The sequence below is a fragment of the Rana temporaria genome, chromosome 2 (assembly GCF_905171775.1).
Source record: "Rana temporaria chromosome 2, aRanTem1.1, whole genome shotgun sequence".
NCBI lineage: Eukaryota > Metazoa > Chordata > Amphibia > Anura > Ranidae > Rana > Rana temporaria.
The window spans coordinates 458,408,482-458,432,756 of record NC_053490.1 but is presented as its reverse complement, the minus strand read 5'-3'; the positions used below and the strand labels follow the sequence as shown (position 1 = coordinate 458,432,756).

At 43.8% G+C, this 24,275-nt stretch overlaps 1 protein-coding gene across 1 annotated transcript in view; it reads right to left on the bottom strand.

Annotated features, from left to right (window-relative positions):
- SSH2 (slingshot protein phosphatase 2) overlaps positions 1–24,275 on the bottom strand; it is a 356,650-nt gene that overhangs the window by 44,167 nt on the left and 288,208 nt on the right. Inside the window, 4 exon segments of the mRNA XM_040339439.1 lie at positions 9,449–9,473; positions 9,475–9,571; positions 16,608–16,672; positions 19,710–19,813. Of these exon segments, the coding sequence (XP_040195373.1) occupies positions 9,449–9,473; positions 9,475–9,571; positions 16,608–16,672; positions 19,710–19,813 (291 nt within the window).

The window sequence follows — 24,275 nt, the reverse complement described above, 5'->3', positions numbered from 1 at the left end:
TAGAGCTTTTTTGCTTAGAAGAGCACGATTCTTGCGTCGAAACATCTTTCATATTATACAAAAAAACATTTGGGCTAACTTTACCATTTTTTTTTTTAATTCACTAAAATAAATAAAAAATAAAAATAGTGATTTGAAAGACCGCTGCACAAATACAGTGCAACATAAAATATTGCAACAACCATTTTATTCTGTAGGGTCTCTACTAAACCCTTCTGTGGGGGTTCCAAGAAATTTTCTTGCAAAAAATATGGATTCTAACTTGTAAGCAGCAAGTGTCAGAAAAAGGTTTAGTCTAACTGCTTAAACTTCCCTATCTACAGACAGAAGTTCATCCCTTTGATCCAAGAACGAAATGTTATTTTGTTTAGTTATCCACAATGTTGTGATAAAACTTGGCAGGCTGCCTGGATTTTTTTTTCTTTTTTCAGAGAACTCTCTGCACATGTTAAATAGAATCGGGAAATGCGGTTTTAAGATCGGGAAGGTAAAAGAATCTTAGCGATTAATCGTGCAGCTGTAGCGCACGCCATTTCAAAAGGTTAAATTTAATTTTAAACACTGCATTTCCATATCTGTCAAAACCGCTTTATAAACACATGATCGGAAATTGGAAGTCAGCCACCAAATCAGTGCAGGCTTTTAAGGCTTGGCTGCGTCTTCTCCAGATCTTCCGTTCATTTGCTATACATAGGATTTCGTAGTACTGCCCACAGTGGAAGTCTTCCACGTGAACTGGTTGCAGAAGTTTTCATTTTGGTGGACTTGCACTCCTGAGGTCTGGAAAGTACTACAGTATATCCTTTGCATTAATATGTGCAAGCAGGAACTTAGAAATTGTGACCAGGAAGATAGCTAAACATATTCCTTTTAACCCAGTTATGTATACATTACAGAGATTGTTAAATGTATTTTTACAAGGAACTAGCATAAATAAATCTGACTTCCACACCTGCATTCCTCTGCATATCGGTGGTCAGACTAAGATAGTTGGCAACAGAGTTTGAATTTTAAGCAATAGGTGGCCCTGCAAGTACCAACTGACTTGACATGAATCCATTTAAAAATTTACGGAACCAGATACAAAAATTGTTGAACACGGACTGTCCTATCAGAAGCGGACACTGTTTAGGTATTCCGGCAAGTCACAGCTGCCTCAGATGACTGGATACAATTTTTCCATCCACACTGTAACCATGGAAGGAGAATCAGCCGATTTCACGCATTCAGCCCACTGGGTTAAATCAAGAAATGAAGCAGCTAGCCATAGCTGTCAGCATTTTGTCTATGGTTTACAAAAAAGAAAAACAATGCTTGCAGGGAGGGGTGTAGAGGGATGAGCCTCATCAAAATTCTTCACAGTCCAATCAAAAGCTGTGTGGGTTCTGGTCAGGGTGTATTGCTTAACTGCAGTGTTATCAACAGAGAGTTAGGGCCCTTTCACACGTGCGGACCGTATGTCCGCATTTTCATCCGTCCATTGCAGATGAAAACGGGACATACATGGGTCCCTATGTGATTACGGTTGTCAGCGGATGACTATCCGCTGACACCCGTAATTTGTCTGCCTCCGCAAAGATCCGCATTTTCGGACGGAAGAAAACCCTATTTCTCTTCCGTCTGCCGGATCGGATGACCACGGACATACGGTCCATGTTCACCCGATTCCCCATAGGGGAGAGCGGAGGAAAGACAGGTAGGTCCCTGCACAGTGTGCGGGACCGCCCTGTCAGCTGCCAGCTCAGCGGGGATTTTACGGAGGATCCCCGCTGAGCTGTACGGAGGCGGATCATTACTGATCCGCCCCGTGTAAAAGGGCCCTTACAAAAACGGCTTCATCGGGGTGCACCTGGATAACAGGTTTCAACTGCCTGGCCGTTACAATGATCAGAAACAAGCATGCAGGTAATCAAAGGGGTTGTGGCAGCCAATTAGCTTTATCAGATGAGGTCAGTATTTGCAACCTCAGAGTTGGGCAGGTCATACACAGTTTGAATCTCCGCTGGATCAGCAGGAACCAGCTGAGATTTGAACCATGTATGGCAGGGGTGTCCAAACTTTTTTCAAAGAGGGCGGATTTGATGAAGTGAACATGTGCGAGGGCCGAACATTTTGCCTGACAATCTTTAAACCATTCAAATTAATTGTGTGTTCATCCGAGGTACTAATACACTGCCCAACAAGAATTCTCTTGCCTTTGTGGCTGTGTGTGGTGAAGAGATGAGCTCAGGCATGTTATTTGGACATCTTTTGTGGCCCCAACGAATCCCCAAGCACCGCTCAGGCTTAAGAATGAGCTTGGGCGTGTTATTTGGATATACTGTATTTAACGGCGTATAATACGCATAGGCGTATATATAACATGTACCTTCAGGAAAAAAATAAAATGTTAAATAAAGAACTGTAAAGCAAAATAAGGGCCAGTGCCCATCAATGCAACCTAATCAGTGCCCATCTGCAGCCTCGCCATTGCCATGAATGCAGCCTTACCATGCGCTCGTCCGGCCCCCTCCCTGTCCCCTCCACCCTGGGGGCCACAAAATATATATATATCCAAATCACCAGGGGGGCCGTATTAAACCGGAACGGGGGCCGCTATTGGCCCGCGGGCAGGAGTTTGGACATGCCTGATGTATGGGCAGGCTTAATGTACAAGTTGATCAATCAATCATCTTGGGTACAACAAGCATGCTGGGTTTTATCTGCAATTATCGCTAGCAGCTGCTATAGCCAATATCAATAATCACTGACTTTCGTCACTGCCGGGAGAAGACAATAGCCCCACAGGAGGGATGCCCGCATCAACACTGTCCGTGTTGATGGGGGAATCAAGCAAGCAACCTACGGTTGCAGGAAAGAAATTTGCTCCATGAATGGCCTGCCTAACTCTATTGACAGGTTTACGTTAATTACATGCAATCCAAACATGTAGCATTACAAATGAGATGTTGGCTGCCCGATTGCTGTGGGCTAAGCCTGGTTCAAAAAAAAAAATGTTGTTCAACCCAGAGGGCTGAATGAAAACAAACCCGACAGATCGCTGTACTAACACAAATGATGTTAGTGTAGCAATCTCCCCTGCTTGGCCAGTCAGATGCTGGTTTTCCAGCATGCTCGATCGACAGATGCTAGTAGTGGGATCGGCGTTTGTCAGACAGGCAGCTCTGTACACAAACATGGAAAGTCGCCCTGATTCTACTGTACCAGCTGATTTTGCTCGATATTAAGCCTGTGTGTGCCAGGCATTGCTGTACCCAGTCTGCTGCTTACCAAGTCATCTGTGAAAATTGCAAATGGATCCTACATTTTTAAAGCCCTTCTATATCCTAATCTCTTATCTACAAAGGAAAAACTGGCTTCAACGATAAGACTGCTGAAGTCTGCAAAGCTCTATGTGAAAACCATTTGCCATTATGACCCAGCCACTGCCTGCACTGTAATCTGTACCTCTCTGACCTGAAGAAGTCATTGACAAGTTGTGCGCCCTGCGAATGTGATGAGTCCATGGAAAAAGAACAAGGCATCTCATGGTGTGAGGGATATTTTTAGTGAGAACTGATTAAGGAAGCCTAGCAACCCACCTAGAAACTTGTCATAAATATTGAGGTCCGTAAGCCTGCGAAACTTGACCTGAGGATCTAAAAACAGCCTGGCCACTCTGCTCAAGGAATCCATCATCACAAATAATGGCCATCACCTATGCTTAGACTATCCACTATTAAAGAAGAACAAGCCGTACTGAATGCACACCGACACTATCATATAAAACTTATTTTTTGCAAAGCCAGAAAATGCATGAAGGACCCCAACAACATCCTTCAATTTAGCGCACGTCATGAATGGCAAACTGATTCACAGCCATTTTGCTGCCCCACAGCAAAATAAAGGATGCAGTCTTGGACCAACTGACTGCTGTAAGCAACGGCTCCAATTTTCCTGGACTCCGGAAAAACAAAAAGACAAAAAACAAAAACAAAACAAGCACACACTGCAATAAATGCTCCGCCTTAATTGTTTTTTTTTCCAATCACTATTAAAATGTATATTATTGAGTGGAGAAGGGCAAGAGCCTCTGTCACTTTATTTTTTTGGTCTGTGTACACAAATAGGAATATTTAGGCTGGATCACACCAAAAAGGATGAGATCTATTCAAAATGAGGACACAGGCAGTAATACAACCCTAAAAAACTCAACCCCCCCCCCCCACTTTTTTTTTGTTGCTAGATTTGGGTTTAACAATCAAATGCAAAAATGAACAAAGATAATTAAAAAAAAAGAAATAAAATAAAAAAATTGTATTTTACAGGCTGGCATGGACATGCACAACCTGTAGCATAATGCAATAGTCATTAAATATTTTTACATTGAAACTGTCAAATTCAGCCCTACGGGATTCACTGGAACAAACAGGTTCCCCCCCCCCCTTTTTTTTTTATAAACACCTCAAAGCTGGATCTGAGGCACAAAAACTTTTATGTAAATATATTCCTCAATTGCCACAAAAGGATGCAAGTCAAGTTTGTGTGCACCAAATGCCTTTTACAAACCCAGTTGTTACCTTGTAGAAGCAGTGGTGACTTCACTGTGCTGTACACTGTAGCCTGTGCAGAAAGCAGAGCTGTGGGAGGAACCCAGCAGGTCCACCAACTACAGGCCGTCTGTAGAAAACTACAGGAGGGGGGCGGAGACGAGACCAGTCACCCTGCACAAGAAGGCAGCGCAGCAGTTCCCGGTCTTTATTATAGGAAGCTCTTGCACAGAGGCAAAGTTGCACACTGCACAGAGCTGAAAGAAAATCGCCAAAGCACACGCAAGATTCAAGAAAAATACAATTCAGCTTTAAAAAGAAACACAGTTCAAAGATAAGAGAAGTGCATGTCTAAACTAAGATTTGTTACAAGAAGATAAAGAATGATGCATCAGTATGACCTGGGGAAACGGTATAGCAGTACTCCCAAGTTCCTACTCTATCAGATTCCTGGGGGATTATTCCCAGAACCATGTGCCCGAAGTGGAATTGGATAAAAGTTTAGAACTGCTAACCTGTCAGAAAGCACATCTCCCCCTTTTATAGGAACTACGTAACAAGCCTGGCCAAGTTTCAGGACGACATTAAGCTAGCAGATATAGAATACGACAGATAAGCAAACAAGTCTATATTTACTTTGATCCAGAAAAAGCACTTGCCTGTTTGTAGATCAGCAGAAGTGACCATACCCACACCAGAGAAAAAGCACAGTAACAATCATTCTATACTGTGCTAAAACACAAGTGTAAGGATGCAATGAACCATTTTAACAAGACTTGTTTAGGCTCCTGATATTTAACTTCCTCATTCTGGTAGGTAGGCTTCACCTATTAGGTCTGTTATAGTTCAAGGATAACTCCACCTTTCTTACCATGATGCACCAACATGTAGGGTGCAACTAGGTGCCAAGCCATGTTATGGTCAAGGTACAGATCAGAGACTGCACAAAGTTTGCAGCAGCCTGGGTGGAGGGGAGCAATGGGGTGGAGGGGAGCAATGGGGTGGAGGGAGGAGGGTAGGAGGGAAGCAATGGGGTGGAGGGAGGAGGGTAGGAGGGAAGCAATGTTGTGGAGGGAGGAGGGAAGGAGGGGAGCAATGTTGTGGAGGGAGGAGGGAAGGAGGGGAGCAATGTTGTGGAGGGAGGAGGGAAGGAGGGGAGCAATGTTGTGGAGGGAGGAGGGAAGGAGGGGAGCAATGTTGTGGAGGGAGGAGGGAAGGAGGGAAGGAGGGGAGCAATGTTGTGGAGGGAGGAGGGAAGGAGGGGAGCAATGTTGTGGAGGGAGGAGGGAAGGAGGGGAGCAATGTGGTGGAGGGAGGAGGGAAGGATGGGAGCAATGTGGTGGAGGGAGGAGGGAAGGAGGGGAGCAATGTGGTGGAGGGAGGAGGGAAGGAGGGGAGCAATGTGGTGGAGGGAGGAGGGAAGGAGGGGAGCAATGTGGTGGAGGGAGGAGGGAAGGAGGGGAGCAATGTGGTGGAGGGAGGAGGGAAGCAATGGGGTGGAGGGAGGAGGGAAGCAATGGGGTGGAGGGAGGAGGGAAGCAATGGGTGGAGGGAGGAGGGAAGCAATGGGTGGAGGGAGGAGGGAAGCAATGGGTGGAGGGAGGAGGGAAGCAATGGGTGGAGGGAGGAGGGAAGGAGGGGAGCAATGGGTGGAAGGAGGAAGGAAGGAGGGGAGCAATGGGTGGAGGAGCGAAGTGAAGGAGGAGCGCAGTGGGCGCACTGAAGGAGGAGCGCAGTGGGCGCACTGAAGGAGGAGCGCAGTGGGCGCACTGAAGGAGGAGCGCAGTGGGCGCACTGAAGGAGGAGCGCAGTGGGCGCACTGAAGGAGGAAGGCAGTGGGCGCACTGAAGGAGGAGGGCAGTGGGCGCACTGAAGGAGGAGCGCAGTGGGCGCACTGAAGGAGGAGCGCAGTGGGCGCACTGAAGGAGGAGCGCAGTGGGCGCACTGAAGGAGGAGCGCAGTGGGCGCACTGAAGGAGGAGCGCAGTGGGCGCACTGAAGGAGGAGCGCAGTGGGCGCACTGAAGGAGGAGCGCAGTGGGCGCACTGAAGGAGGAGCGCAGTGGGCGCACTGAAGGAGGAGCGCAGTGGGCGCACTGAAGGAGGAGCGCACTGAAAGAGGAGCGCAGTGGGCGCACTGAAGGAGGAGCGCACTGAAAGAGGAGCGCAGTGGGCGCACTGAAGGAGGAGCGCACTGAAAGAGGAGCGCAGTGGGCGCAGTGAAAGAGGAGCGCAGTGGGCGCAGTGAAAGAGGAGCGCAGTGGGCGCAGTGAAAGAGGAGCGCAGTGGGCGCAGTGAAAGAGGAGCGCAGTGGGCGCAGTGAAAGAGGAGCGCAGTGGGCGCAGTGAAAGAGGAGCGCAGTGGGCGCAGTGAAAGAGGAGCGCAGTGGGCGCAGTGAAAGAGGAGCGCAGTGGGCGCAGTGAAAGAGGAGCGCAGTGGGCGCAGTGAAAGAGGAGCGCAGTGGGCGCAGTGAAAGAGGAGCGCCGGGAAGGAGGGACGCAATGGGTGCAGGGAAGGAGGGGAGCAATGGGTGCAGGGAAGGAGGGGAGCAATGGGTGCAGGGAAGGAGGGGAGCAATGGGTGCAGGGAAGGGGGGAAGCAATGGGTGGAGAGAACTTTATCTTTGGATAATATAAATTGGCATACATCATAAATCTATGACTGCAGCTCACTCTGTTAACACACAGACTCTATGCAGCTCCTCAACTGGAGGAAGGCTACAAGATGTAGCGAGCGCCATTGCATTGGTTCTACAATACTGTTCAAAAAAGTGAGAGCTAACTTTGTAATAAAATACATTTTAAAAATGAAAATTAAAACAGTTTGGATTTTGCTTATTGTCTGAAATAAGCAGAAGACAACTACTAATTGCTCTGTTTTTATTTGCATACAGTTTGCATGGCATCCAGCGCGAACCCAAACATATTCTAATGTTTTAATTTTTAAAGAAATGTATGACAGCTGGAAAATGAGTTTTCACTGCTGCCCATTGTGAACATATCCTTGGCACAGATCCCAGCTATGTTCGCCCCTCTCACAAAAGAACCTATTTTTTTTCATCAACTAAATCTGAGTACTTGAGGACAGAGCAGTAAACAACTATTTCGGAGACTTCTGGTAAAATAAAAATAAGAGGCCTCCGCTCAGAGCCACTGTGGCGCATAATATCACGTGCCAATCTTTGTGTCAAAAAAATAGGAAGGGGAACCGCTATTACACCATGTGCAGGTGGGGGTTTCAAACAAGTAGGGAAATATTTTCCATAGCAACCAGACTGTGCGGCTATGAATAACATTTCACTGGAGATTCTTGGCATAGCAGTTGCCTGCTGTTTCCCACTGGCTGCTGGCTGGAGCGGAGAAGAGATGTGAGGAGGTTTCCAGCTGCCAGGGAAAATGGAAACAAAAAACTTCAGGACATTAAAGCGCGTCAAGAAATATAGAAAGTAAACAAGAGCTTCAGGCGTGAAATTTGTGCAGGATTGGCGAGCCGCAAAAACTTTTACCATCACGCCACTGAGCTTGTGTCACGTGATTAAAGCGTGGAATGATCCAACTGGCACCAAGACACAAGGAAGCCTATTATAAGTCAAGGAGGGAATGGCCTACACTGTACATGAGGAAGTCACAAGACTGCTTAAAGTCATGCACATGTACTCCTATTAAATCTGCCAAAAATATACATCAAAGTAGAAGTCCAACTTAACTACTCTAAGCAGAAATCCTTTAATTTCAGTTGAGTAATCCTACACAGAAAATGGATTACTAAAAGAAAACAATCCATTCATTACAGCAGGGAGCACCAGATAGCACCTGAAGTAGCACTACTTTGAAATTGTGCTACTTCAAGCCTCGAACAGCCATAGATGATACAGTGGAACCTCGGATTGCAGCACCGCGGTGAACGAGCACTGTATTTAAAACAAATCCTAACTCGGTTTGCGAGTGTGGAAGCGGTGTGCAGTACCGTCTGAGGTGGGGGGCGCCGGAGCAAAGCGGAAAGACATGGAAATATTCCGTTCCTGAGCCTTGCCGAGGTTTGACAAAAAACTGTCCTCGGGCCTTTCGGGCTGTTTCCAAGACTCCCCCCCCCCCCTCTGGCCGCATGCGGTATTGCATGCCATTGAAGTCAATGCGGAACAATTATTTTAATTTCCATTGACTTCAATGGGAAACTCGCTTTGATATGCGAGTACTTTGGATTACTGCGCATTCTCCTGGAATGGATTATGCTCGTAATCTGAAGTTCCACTGTATTGGTGACTAGTCCCTTGTTTGCATTTTTTGGTTACAGAGTCTACAATTCAGGTCCACTTAAAAGGTGTAAAGGCCTTGTGCAAAGCTAGCACCAGACTATGCAGCTTTCTGCTTTAAAAGGGCAGTTTACATATGTGCGGGGGCCAGTTTTAGTGCAATTTTTCAAAGGATTCTGGTGCGGTTTCATGTATGGTTCAGGCGCAAATTTGTTAGTGCATGATACTTGAAATTGCACGCTGACTGGACTGAAAATCGTAAAAGGACTCCTGAAAAATGCCCTGCGGCTTGCCCTGCCAGATATATAAATCAACATCCATAGAAAGCTGTGGTTTGGTTCACATGTCCTGGCAAATTGAATGTGGTTCAAAATGCATCCAATTCTCACATGTGAAACCAAGCCGGAGTTGAGATAGAAGGCACCCATAATGTCCTGGATTATAGAAATGGCAAACTGTGCTTTCCAGAATGTGGATCAAATGCAAAAGAGTCCGTAAAAAGAGAAATAATAAAGTTCAGGTCTGCTGTAGAACCCACATATCGCCTCAAATCAAGAGACCTCAACTTTAGTCCAAGTGTCACATGTCAAGCAACATTTCCTTGTACCCTGGGTGATGATCACGTGAATAACCAGTGTACTTATATTACTGTCCCCCCCCCCCCCCCCCTCATTGCATGCAAAATCCATCCCCGGAGCAGCTATTGCATTCTTCTGTGTCCTGCCTTCCATTTGTGGATACAACCACCATATAACGTGTTCGGTTCAGGTAGGTGCTTTCCAACTTTACGGCCTAAAAGTGAACAAAGACCATAAATAAATAGATGTAATTCTACAGAAAGATAATCAACAGCAGCTACAACATAGCAGATGTTCAATGGAATATAAATGAAAATGATATATGCAAAAGGGTCAGGTGTCCGGGGGGGGGGGGGGTTATTGGAACGCCCTTAATAAAGAATGAGTATGGTTTATAAAGTAAGCAGGTCTCCAACAAGCGCAAGTACAAAGAATATTAGATTCTGTGTATGGCTGAGCCATATAATTCAGAAACAAAATTGCACTAAAAGCCGTTCTATTCTACTATATGCAAGTTCACACATAGATGGCAAGGAAGTCTGATACTGATCCAGGATTACAAGTTACATAGGTAAAACAAACTGACCATCCGAATCACTCTAACATGACATTTTATTTACAAAATTGTGCACAGTGGTAGATAGAGGTGAATCAAGAAATCACAGATGTCACAGTCAAATGGCTCAGATACAGATCAAGTTACTCTTTGGCCTAATTGCAAAAATAACATCGCACTTTAAAAGGATAACCAAGTACATAATACATTTAAAGCCGAAAAAAATCTTTAAATAGGTAAAAGTAAATAGAGTTATTAAAAACAGGTCTCAGTTCCCAGACCTTTACAGAGTGTTGTTAGAAGAGCGGATGCTACACCATGGCACACATGGCCCAGTCTTAACTTTTTTGAGGCATGTTGCTGCCATCAATCTCAAAATTATGTTTTTGTTTTTCTTAAAATGTTACAATTTCTCAGTTTAAAATTTGATGCGTTTTCTATTTTCTATTGTGAGATGAGTTTTTCTGCAGATTTAACATAGCCTTCCAACTTTTTGGAACTTAGGTTGCACAAAGCCTACTCTACTGGACTTGACACACCATAAAGAAAAAGGCCAGTAAGACTCCCATCCATGATCATGATTATCTGGGGAAACAAAGCCAGCCATGGTTTACGGAACATACCGCACAATGCAGAAATGTGTTATCTTCAGGAAGGGAGAACTTCCCGCACAGTGCACCATATATCAAAGAGGACATCTGCAGCGCCGCTAGACACACCGCAGGGATTACGTCCTATTGTGTCCACACACTCAATGCAAGGAATCCGCGGCTCGAGCTCTGCTTCATCTAAAGTGTGCCCAGTCAGGGCTGACGCTGCAGGAACATCAGCATGAGCAGTGCCAAGTCTCCGGGAAAATGCACGCCGCTGGATTGTAGATTCCAAGAAGCTGACTTGCATCAGTAGTAGAGAGAAGAGAAAAGGAACAGCAAGACAATGCCAAAGAAGAAGCAACAAGAGTTGGAGGTGGGGGGATAAAACACATGCTATTCTTCCTTGTCGTTCGAAGACACCAGCCTCAATTATTTACACAAATAAAAAAGTCAGAGAGGCAGCTATTTTAAATGGTGGACACGGGGAAGGGGCAAGCCTGTGAGTGAAGAATGGACCAGATAACTTGGCTGAGCTTCAGGAGAAATAATAAAAGCCTAGAGAGGCAAGTGGTATAGATAACATAAAAGCAGCAAAGTAGGGTAGCATTGCTCACTTATGCACATTAAAATAAACTGGCCTAAAACATCCTAAAATACAGACACCTTATAAGGCCTGCAACTAAATGTGTCAGTCTTTAGATCAATCGGGCCTCAGCTCTTGGTTGTCCAAGCTGTACCTGGGACCTCATCCCTCTACTTAAGTTAGGACCAAAGGCCTGTCCATACACAGGCTGAAAAGAAGTATAGCCAAAGCTATACAGGAGTGCAGTTCGTTCTGCACTTCCGTGACTTGTTTCCAGTAGGCTAAGCCCACCATTGGCCGATATCACAAAGCTGGTTCAGACTTGGGAAAGACTGGACACCAGGATCCACCCAGAAGCCTGAGCCAGTTGCTCCCACCTTCTCCACAGACCAATGCTCCAGTGAGCGCTGGCAGGGCAGAGCAGAGAGCTGTTGACTGACGGTCACTGCTCTCTGCTCAGAGCAAATGGGTAGAATTGAGCGATTAGTGGCGTTTGTGAGCCCAGCTCAGTGTAGAGCCGGTGGGGGGACAGATGCAGCATCGGATCGATGTCCACCTAGGGGAGTATAAATAATTTTTTCCCCCAAAAAGCAGTACTTCTCTTTGAATGATCAAAGTCAACCAATAACGCCATCCATGCTTACAACATGGATAGAAGAAGCTCCACTGCTGGCTATTGTATTCAGACACTCGTGGGCGCTTTTAATTAACAAAAAAAGTTTCTATGTAAAATCCCATATAGGGATGCAGGAACTATATATACCTGTAAAATTCAAGTAAATAATGAATTTCAGCAAACAAAATTATTTTGACTACAATGAGTAGATAACCGAGATGAATGTGGTATTTTCCCCGCACAATACTTCCTCTTTAAGGTAGTTGAAGAACCCTTCAATACAGAACAGAGGCGAGCAAGACGTGCTTAACATTACCATCCGGTACAATGCACATAGAAGTGGGCAGCATTACAGGTGTGTTTGGACCTTTGTGTAATGTGTATTTTAACAGAAATAAGCAGCCTGCACTTAAAGTGGTTGTAAACCCACTTTTTTTACTTTTACCTACAGGTAAGCCTATAACAAGGCTTACCTGTAGGTAAGGAGAATATCTCCTAAACCTGCACGGTTTAGGAGATATTCCCCTCGCAATGTGCAGCATGCGCAGGGGGGATGTACGGCGAAAGGACCGGCAGCCGCCGGACCTTGCCGAGTTTTAAATCTCCCGCCGCGCGGGAGTGACGTCATCGCCAATCACAGCGCTGGAGCGGCGATACCCGCAAGACACGCCAAGGCAAGATGAAATCTCTCTCGGCGTGGAGGTAAGTGCTACACACCTCGTTCGGAGGTAAGTATTTCATAATGAGCGAATATGCGGTGCATATTAGCTCATTATGACTTTTGCCTTACAGGAGAGAAAAAAAAAAAAAAAAAAAGGGTTTACAACCGCTTTAATTTAATTATTATGGCAGTAATCACATATGAAAAAGGAAAAAAAATAACCTATATATGCTGAGAACACCAGACCAGACGCTTTGTGCTCTCCTGCTTTCAGTGAACAGAGATTTGCGAAGTGGACTAGGCCACAATATGTGTCTGCCATGCACTGTTCACACCACTGGCTATTATACCGCAGCTGCTGGTGTGCACTGTGAAGGGAGCGGTGCCGTTGCATTATAAATGATGCATCACACAACTTACTTTTTTTCCAACTTTATCAAACTGTCACAAAGTGACATGTTATTCATCTTTATTCACTGCAGCGAGTTGCGATGTGGTGTAATTGTTGCAAAAAAATAAATAAATAGTGCATGTCCTATATATTTTTCAGTGCACAAATTGCCTTGTCTATGAGTTGGGAGTGCGTTGAGCAAGGCTGCATGTGGTGTGAACAGGCCCCAACACCATCAATATTGTGTACTGCTGCTTCATATCATTCCAGAAAAAGTACAGTATCTATCAGAAAAAAAAAAGCAAGACAAGCATCACGACAGCTATTCCAGAAAGAGGGTGAGAGCCAACATGTATACTGCGCACATAAAACAGACATTAACGCATAATAAAACTGGTTCCGAACATTGTCTTGTAAAGGATAGGAGACGGCAGGAAAATCCCGATGGGTGCGGTGCACAATGAAGGCAGGTCTGCAGTCTTCTGCAGCTTTTAAATAACCTTGGGCAGCTCTCAGTGACAGCTCCGATACAAGTTCCCACGTGAGGCCGAAACTTCAAAGCCTATTATTTAATATGAGTATCTTCTGCATGTGTACACCCCTTGGGCAGAGATTCCTACACATATTAGGCTATGCTAAACTCCAAGCTCCACATGCAGCTGAATCAGTAATCTATTTAAGATATGCATCATCTGTATAAAGGTAATATTTTAATGTATGTCATGACACAATGCAAGAACATTGCCTGTAATTGACTTGTCTGACGTAAATTAAATAAAAAATACATAAAATGTTGTTACCCTAACATTTCATATTTCTGATATGCGTTTGCTGTACCATGTTCTTCTGTTAAATGGCATCCTGTTCCCTTTGTATTGCTTCCTTTGCGTGAACTCCCTGGTGATCCTGACAGTTCCCCTGCTTTCCTATTTCACATTGCCCACGCCAGGCATGTGAGCAGGTTCATCCTAGCGTGGTCAGTTTTCTGGTTTTACTGGGAGAACATGCTGCCTTTCCTCCATTGGTCAGACTTGTGCAGACGTGCCCCCCCTTACACAGCCATTCACAGTAAGGATCAATGTATTGCCATCTATTCACCCCACCCTCTCCAAGCCCCTTATGGAGCTACGTACAGAGGCTATGGGGGGGGGGGGGGGGGAGATATATCTATAAACACAATTATATTATTTTTTTTTTTATTAGATTAATCGTTATTAAAGAATCGAGAATACGATTCTACCCCCCTCCCGACCTTATAAAAGCCAATTTCCTCTATTTAGTGCAGAGCAGTTCTTTGCTCTAACCAACAAAAGATGTATTTATAACAATAAAAAAAAAAAAAAACAGGCACCCTGCCAAGTTTCTCACAACATCTCAGGCAGAGATAAAGAGAAACATTGTTACATTTTGTTCCTTTACATCAAAGTGAAGAACTTCTGTCTGTAGCTGAGGGCAGTTTAACCACTTAAAGACTAAACCTTTGTTACTTGCTGCTAACATGTTAAAAATCTAGATTCTCATTTTAGCCAGGATCGTGCAGCTCTAAAATATATATTATTTATCATATAAAGTAACAATAATTTTTCTAACCACTACCAATTAATTATACCTATTTTTTTTTTTTTTTTTAGACTATAGAAAAAATATTACAGTTTCTTTATAATTATGAAGAACTGAAAGCCCTGGTTCACACTAATGCAGATCAGTGCGATTTGGACCTCCGATTCCATTGCTGCTTGTGAATACATTTAACACTTTGATGCAAGTCGCAATGAAAAATTGCAAAAAATTTGTGCAGGAACCTTTACCAAAGTTGCTGCGACTTGAAGGTATCGGTTTGAGTATCGGAGCATTAGCGAATGCTTGGTATTGCCAACAATACAGATATCGCTGCAATGCCAATATATATATTCACTCACACATAAACCCCCAACATTTTGCCTTGAATTTTTCTTTTAAACTGAATAGGTTGTTTTACAAGGTTAGGGTTCACATATACGTTAAAGGCGAAGTTCACACCAGCGTACACCTGGTGAGGGTCGTATATACTGGCACAGAGATGCACAGGCCTTCTGTGCATCCAGTTTTGATTCAATAGACACATAAATGAGGACTAGTGGTTGTGATGAGTTTTGTACTAGATCAATCAATCATCGCCGTCACAATTGTGTCCTGCACCTCTTGAAAAAAAAAAAAAAAAAAAAGCTAGAAGCATTAGGGAGAACAATGGTGACATGTCAACTGAACTCAAACCAACTAGTCCAGATATTTAATTTCCTTATTCTAACATTTCCTTTTGTTGGTACCACAACATCTGTTAAGCAGGTACATTCTGCAGTATACAAAATACCAGTTATATACCAGGACACCGCTTGCACAGTGATTGCATAGGTTTCCTTCTTGTACTCCAGTTTCCTCCCACACTGGAATATGCAGTTCAGTTTTGGGCACCAGTTCTCAAAAAGGACATCGGAGAACTGGAGAAAGTGCAGAGAAGGGCAACCAAACTGATAAGAGGCATGGAGGAGCTCAGCTATGAGGAAAGATTAGAGGAACTGAATTTACGGTATTCACTCTTGAGAAGAGGAGAATAAGGGGGATATGATCAACATGTACAAATATATAAGAGGTCCATACAGTGAACTTGGTGTTGAGTTATTCACTTTACGGTCAACACTGAGGACAAGGGGGCACTCTTTACGTCTAGAGGAAAAGAGATTTCACCTCCAAATACGGAAAGGTTTTTTCACAGTAAGAGCTGTGAAAATGTGGAACAGACTCCCTCCAGAGGTGGTTCTGGCCAGCTCAGTAGATTGCTTTAAGAAAGGCCTGGATTCTTTCCTAAATGTACAGAATATAACTGAGTACTAAGATTTGTAGGTAAAGTTGATCCAGGGTAAATCCGATTGCCTCTCGGGGGATCAGGAAGGAATTTTTTCCCCTGCTGTAGCACATTGGATCATGCTCTGCTGGGGTTTTTTGCCTTCCTCTGGATCAACTGTGGGTATGGAGTTGGGTGTATAGGATTTTACTGTGTTTTTTATTTTGTTTTTTTATTTTTTGTGGTTGAACTGGATGGACTTGTGTCTTTTTTCAACCTGACTAACTATGTAACTATGTAACTGTAGGTTAACTGGCTCCTCTCTAGATTGGCCCCAATATTCATGTATATGTATGCGAAGATGGGACCTTAGATTGTAAAGGCTCCTTGAGGGCAGGGCCTTATGTGAATGCAATGCATGTAAAGCTCTGCATAAATCGCGAGGACTATATAAAAATATGAGTTATTGCAAGGATTATGTATTAATACTAAAATAAGGCATGCTCGCAAAATAAATAAATAGATGGATATCTGATTATATATATATATATATATATATATAAATAAATAGATGGATATCTGATTATATATATATATATATAAATAAATAGATGGATATCTGAATATATATATATATATATATATAAATAAATAGATGGATATCTGAATATATATATATATATATATATATATATATATATATATATAAATAAATATATATAGTAGATTACACACACACACACACATATATATATATATATATATATATATATATATATATATATATATATATATATATATATATATATACATACACACACATACATATATATATATATATATATATATATATATATATATATACACACATACACATACACACACACACACACACACACACACACACACACACACACACACACACACACACACACACACTAGTGTATAGAATAGTATGTAAAGTAATACAGGACGACTGTTGGTGACCGGACAAGCTGAGATGCACCTGAATGTACACAAGACACTCACCAAGCGGATGTTGTCCTCGGGGCGGAGCACTGTAAACATGGCCTGAAGGTGTTGCTGGAGGTCCCCTGAAAAACGGGAAGCAAAGCCATGTCATGATTAGTTCATTACTCATTATCACTACATAGAAATCCACATGACAAGATCTAACTAAACATTGCGTCATGAAAACATAAGACTTCGCACTCCTACTGCATGTGAGCCTGCCAACGATTACCGTAAATGTCTGAAATAAGGACTGCCTGTGCCGTTTAAAGCAATAAAATTAATTAAAATACAAAATATATCCGGAAAGGGAAATGGTCCTTATTCTGAACAGGAAGTGTGCTGATAACGTCATGGATCCACAGCCTACTTTTCCTCTACACTCCTTTCCATGTCACAATGGTGACAACTCCAAGGAATGACTACCATTAGGTCAAGCAGGGCATCTATGGCAGGGTCATTGGTATGACATGGGCATTAGGATATGGGGATTCTCATTTACCTGTGAAGAATAGCATCCAACACAAAAATCTTCTAACCAAGGATTTCATAAGGACATAACACACTCAGCATCGCTCAGGGCCCATTAAATGAATGAAGATTTACCCAACATTGCACACAGCTAAAACCTGAACTCCAAGCAAACGGCTACATTTCCAATAGGAATACATATTTGAAATGCCTGCACTGCCAGATAATCTGCGATTCTGTCTAGCCACTGTTGCGATTGGTGCTCCTCTGTCAGAAAGCACAGCCAGGAGGGCGACTCCACTTTCTCTGTTAAACACAATGATGCCACCACCCCACTTCCAGCTGGCTGATTGGTCAAAGAAAAAGCTGCAACACTTCAATAGGTCATCAAATCTGCACTCTCCTCCCTATATGTTGATTATTTCCTAGCACTGTCCCTCCCTCTTCCAGTCCAAGTTATGCTGTGCAGGGGATGGCAGAAGGCCGATATAAAAACTGGTGTTTATTTGCCCGAGTTCATCTCCGTGGTACAATGTCCTTTGTTTATATATTAGGTGAAAAGATGCATAACTGAACCTAACAAAACAAATGTAAGGAATGTATTGTTACTTTACCTACACTGTACATAATGTTAGTTTAAAAAAAAGTCACAAGACGACTTATTTAAATTCTGTACTCTTAGCTGGATTCAGGTAGGGCAGTGTAACTTTCAGGCGGCGTATCGTATTTACGCTACGCTGCCTTAAGTCAGAGAGGCAAGTGCTGTATTCACAAAGCACTTGCCTCCTAAGTTGCGGCGGCGTAGCGTAAATGGGCCGGCGTAAGCACGCCCAATTCAAATTAGGAACAGGGAGGCGTGTTTTATGTAAATGACTAGTGACCTGACGTGATTGACGTTTTTAACGAACGGCGCATGCGCTGTCCGTGTACATATCCCAGTGTGCCTTGCTCCAAAGTATGCCGCAAGGACGTATTGGTTTCGACGTGAATGTAAATTACGTCCAGCCCCATTCACGGACGACTTGCGCAAACAACGTAAATTTTTCAAATTTCGACGCAGGAACGACGGCCATACTTAAAGCCAGCAGCTACAAATACTGCAGCTGCTGACTTTTAATATTAGGATACTTACCTGTCCTGGAGTCCAGCGCCGATCGCAGCAGAAGACGAGCGATCGCTCGTCTCTCTGCTGCTCCCCCCGCCATCCACGCTGAGGGAACCAGGAAGTGAAGCGCTGCGGCTTCACTGCCTAGTTCCCTACGGCGCATGCGCGAGTCGCGCCCATTGGCTCCCGCTGTGTGCTGGGAGCCGAGTGTTCCCAGCACACAACGGGGGGGCGACGGGATGTGACGGAATGCCAGTCTTTTGCCCGTGAATGCCGGGCCGGAAGTGGGTGCAAATACCTGTCTTTAGACAGGTATCTGCACCCCCCTCCCCCCTGAAAGGTGTCAAATGTGACACCGGAGGGGGGGAGGGTTCCGATCAGCGGGACTCCACTTTAGGGTGGAGAACCGCTTTAACATTGACTAGTCCAGCTATTTGTTCGACTAATTTTATGCCGGGAATCACCTTACGTAAACGGCGTATCTTTGCTGTGACGGGCAAGCGTACGTTCGTGAATCGGCGTATCTCGCCGATTTACGCATTCTAGGCGTAAATCAGCGTTCACGCCCCTAGAGGCCGGCGGAACTAGACAGCCAAGATATGACGGCGCAGGTTTAAGTGTATCTTAGTTTGAGCATACACTTAAACATATGACGGCTTAGATTCCGAGTTACGACAGCGTATCTACTGATACGCCGGCGTAACTCTTTGTGAATCTGGCTAATAGTGTAGATTTGCATTAGGAGTAAAAGCATGAATGGGAAGAGAAATTGGCAAATCTATAAAATCAGAGCAGAAATTGATCTTTACTAAATAACCTTTTTCTAACACTACAGCTCATTTATATCAGATAACATAAAGCTGAAGTAATCACAACAGATTCCTTGGTGCAGGTTAGAAAATGAAGGATGACTGACTGCAACTGGAAATAGAGACATTTGCAGAACACATTTGATTTTCACTAAGATCTGAACACTAGATGGCGCTGTCAGGATAACTCTTCATGTACCAAAAGGCAGACAATGTGCAGCTCACTCCCTTGTGGAAAAAATGCATTATATCCATTAGACAGCTATTTATAGTAGAATCTAAACAAGAATAAAAACTATACTTCTCAGAGGACATTTTTTTCAATTAAGCAAACACAGGTGAGCACATGAATAGCATTATATCCGTGATCTTGTCAATACAAAGAATATACAGAGAACAATGAAGGGAAAGCATTTATTGGTTGCCTCTAGCACAGGTCCCATCGTATTTTTCCACCAGGTCTGGCGCCGATACAGGATATATGTCACAAGCGCACAACATAATTCATGGGAGGCTGAAAACACGCACTTATCTGTGAAATCAACAAGCAAAATCATCTTGCAGAACGAGTTCTTGCACCGCGGACATGGTCACGAAACTTTCCAATATTATGGTGCTAACCCTTTTCTAGACACAGCACATGCCTGGCTTACGGGACAAAAATGGCATCTTGTAGCCAATAGCAGTAAAGTGCCAACAATTACCATACATCACGCGGAAAATCGTGCGTCTTACCTGCATGTTTGTTGCGTTTATGGCTGATTCTTGGAGTAGACGAGCCATTGCCACGTGGAAGAAATAAGGCAGCACCCTTCACCGTCAGGAAACTTTCACTGATGCTGTGAAGAGATAAAAAAAAAAAAATTTGTTAATTAAAGCTTCAACAGATTTCTATATTCATGTCAAAATATTACCGATCACTCCTAGGGCTCGCTCACACATGTCAATACCATGTTTTTATGCGCCATTTATTCAGCATTTTTAAAGATTCCTAATCGCTCTTCAACACCTGCCCTGAAAATTCCAATGGGCACCACACAGTGCTGTTCACACAGAAGCCCTAGTGTAGTGTAAAACATTTTTGCAGCAGGCATCATGGGTACTGGGGCATAATGCAGAGGTCCTTCCATTATTTCTTTACTTCTAAACTTATTTCCTAACTGTGTAGTGCGAACTGAGCTGAGTGGAGACCATAACATTCACACCTGAGCATTTTGTACCTTGAAGCCTGAAGCTAGAGCTAAAAAAATAAAAAACAAATAAAAAAAGACAGCCTGTGAGGCCCCTTTCACACAGGGAGGATCAGTAACGATCCGCCCCGTGAACCTCCGCTTGCTCAGCGGGGATCGCGCTGTTGATCCCCGCTGAGCCAGCGGATGACAGGGCGGTCCCCGCACACTGTGCAGGGACCGCCCTGTCTTTTCTCCGCTCTCCCCTATGGGGGGATCGGATGAACACGGACCGTCTGTCCGTGTTCACCCGATCCGATAGACGGATGGAAAAGTAGGTTTTTCCTACGTCACACTTTGGCGGATCGAAGCGGGTCGGATGTCAGCAGGCATGTCACCGCTGACATCCGCGGCTCCATAGAGGAGCACGAAGCGCCCGTTCAGGTCCGCCTAAAAAAAACTGGCAGGCGGACCTTAACGGGCCGCCTATGTGAAAGAGCCCTAAGCCAGATCAGCAGATGGCAGGTGCAATGGTAGGCTCCTGCAGACGACTCAGTCAACTTTCTGCCCATACTGCTCATATGGGCAGGCAGTTATCGAGTTTCGGGTCTGCAAAATGTTACAAATGTGACCTTGTGCTTTAACATGCATGTGCTGCACTCAAAAAAAAAAAAAGCTCCTACATCAAGTGATAATCTTGTTTTTTCCCCTCACCATCAGTCCTGGTGATGATCTCCTGAAAATGACGAGCAGCTGCTTCAGTAGGTACAGCAATAAAAACCTGGCACAGATTCCAACATTTTACATATGTATACTGAAAAAATGGTTTATGTTTTGAGGGCTGGTTCACACCAGATGCAGCCCAGTGGGTCTTTATTCAGCATAAAAAGCACTGGGCCTAGTTCACACCAGTGCAGTCAACAAAAGTAGAACGTGTTGCATCTCTTTTCTTTATGGAACGCAGCAAAATGCATCAAAAACGCACCAAAAAACACACATCCTCCATTGGAATTTTTTTAAAAAAGGGGGGGGGGGACTGCACTGAAATGAGCAGAAAATGCATTTGGAATGCTGAAATTGTGATGTAGACCATCCCAGATAAAAAAAAAAAAAAACACATTTCTAACCTATGTGTAAGCATGTCAGTATATCCTTCATAGTTACACTCTGAACATTTCCATTATTAAAAAACTGAAAGATGTCAAACAGACCTTGATGGCAATACAAGACTTGAACAAAAGTAATGAAGTGTTCCCAAGAAGGCTTATGTGTGACTCAACAATTAATCAGACATATTCATGACACTTCCAGAGTGTTTGGCCCCGCAGATGGCTGTGTTATCGCACTGCAGGCAGAGCTGTGCTGCAGCATGCTCGGTATTTGAGGGGTGCCCTGGAATTGAACTGCTGTGCTGGAGGAGTCACAGCTGTCGGGGATTTCAGCGTAACAAGAGCCTGTCACAGGCCTTTCTTTACTAATCACTCTAAATCAGCCTCAGATATGCTCCTTATTCACTGAAACGGCTGTTACATAATTTGCTGCAGGTGTCACAAGCAGAAAGAACACATCTTAGCCATGCAGATTAATTGGAGGAGGAGGGCCGCGGTCACTGCCATAGATTCTTCAACAAATTAGAGGAAATGGCCCTGTATACGACATACGTCAAAAGAAGTAATAAAAAAAAAAAAAAAAAAGATTGCCAAGCCGGTTAGAGTTTTTGCCGGTTTCCGGATTTTTTTCTGCATAGCTTGTATTTTGATGCACTAAGTAAAGCACGTTCATGCCATGGTGCGCTCTTAATTTGGAAGGGTATAACGTTTTGTTTGGTTAACAACTTCCCCATTTTACAGTGGAAAATAAAGGGCCTCACAAACACCTGGTCTGTGTGAAACATCCGCTTATGCCAACTCCGTTCTCGTAACCTTGGGTTCAAGCCACAGCAGAGCAGGCACAGACCCAGAAATGATGCTTTTCCGTCAAACGTTTCGAAAGAAAGAGGAAACCATTTTAATATTGCTAAATAACATGAGAAGCTTCCTGACTGTAAAGCTCAGTTGCATTACACGAGAGGGGTCCAGCTGGTGAGGAAGTCATGACGCCAAGCTGAGGTGGCCTCACTGGGGAGCTTTCCTTCCACCACAATACACATGAAGTATGGAATTATTTGTTTGTTGCAGAGTGCATCCAAACTAGATATCGGGGGGGGGGGCACCCTGAATGAACCGATTTATAAATGTAGGTTGCAAAAAAACAAAATTTTACATGAGAAGACACAAATTCTATTAAGTCACAATACAGTCCATTTCCACCATTTCCCTGATAGGAGGGCAGATGCTGAAGCATTTAGCTTATGGCGTCCTCAAATGAAAAGTTCTGAATGGTGGGTGTGAAAAGGAAAGAAGCATCTGTGCACATATTTATGCAAGTACCAGCATATATCGGTCTACAGCCATTCATTTCTATTGGCTGCCTGTGGATCCTGTCCAGGGAAATACACCTGAATTTTACATTTAACCGCCCCAGTTGCTGAAGGCCTAAACACAGGGGTACCCTAGAAATCAGTGGCTGTTGGTATGCATCTAGATATGCCAACACCCAACTTCTGAGAAAATAAAGATTATGGGTTTATTTCAGAAAGCTGGAACACCCAATGTGTTTTTTGCACTTGGTTTGTTCTGAAATATTGGCCAAATTTATAATCTGCTTTTACGGAAATACAAGGAAGCCGTGGCTAACAATGGTAGACTTCTGCCAAGGGTAGCAACCTAATCGATCCACATACATGAAACCGTTACCCTATGCCAGCCTTTTTCAAACCAGGGTGCTTTCAGGTTTCTTCTGGAGTACCTTGGCAAAAATGCCTAAAAACTGCCCAAAAACGGCATACAAGCCAGTGGATGGATGAAGCCTGTCTTTTAGTTACACAAAGCCACAGATTTGTGAACCATTACATAATTCTAGCCGCCAACAACAAATGATGTCATCAGTCTATAAGGAGGACATTGGGCACCTGTACAGCATCCTTGTTTGCCCCTCTCCTACTCCTCTTGGTCACCACTGGGGTCACGTTCGAGTAAGGGAGAAGAGAAACATTGGTACTGACTAGTATTCCAGTGTGCATAGGTGTATTTGCTTTGGAAGAAGAAAAAAAAATCACCTCTAATTTTGGATGTCCTATGTGTGTGCATGTTACTGCATAATGTAAAAGTTAGTTTAGCCTCTTTACATTTTAGACTGGGGTGACTCGAGATTGTGCAGAATTTTAAAGGGTGTCTCGAAAAAAAGTTGGAAAACACTGCCCTGTCCAGTAACAAGGTAATGTCTAAATAAGGGCTCTGCAACACGCTTTATATTTGCGGCAGCGAGAACGTTTCAGCTGGGTTCACACTGATACGACACGACTGTTGTATGACTATCACTCTACTTTGCCCCCGCTACATCGGTCCTACTTCCATCTAACTTGAATGAACAAGATAATATTTTTCTCTGACTTTGAGATGGTACGACTTGTCCTTCGACCAATCAAAACAATCCCAGAGTGCCAAATTCTTTTTACTGCTGCTGTAAATCACCATGTCGGATGTCACAAGTCAGATAGTTAAGGCAAGGATCCGACTTTGATCCCGACTTCAATTATATTCAATGGGCTGAAGTAGGCCCAAAGTCGAACCAAAGTAGTGAAGAGCATTTTCAAAGTCGGACCAGTTAAGACGGCTCTCATAGGGCAGGGATCGACAAATCCCGGGCGCCAGGTCGCCATGGCGACTAGAAATAGTGTCCTGGCGACTTGGTTTAGAAGGTGGGCTGGTGCCATCTGGTGGTGAGCCGTTGGTATTACAAGTTATTACCACCAGATGTGAGCTGGCGCCATCTGGTGGTGGCCGTTGGTATTACAAGTTAAGCATTACAAGTTAAACAGCAATTCTAATGTAATTTTTCACTGCCATCTTCTTCCCTCTAATTAGAACCCCCAAACATTATATATATTTTTTATCCTAACACCCTAGAGAATATAATGGCGATCGTTGAAATACTTTCTGTCACGCCGTATTTGCGCAGCGGTCTTACCAGCGCACTTTTTTTGGGAAAAATTACACTTTTTTTAATTAAAAAAGTAAGACAACAGTAAAGT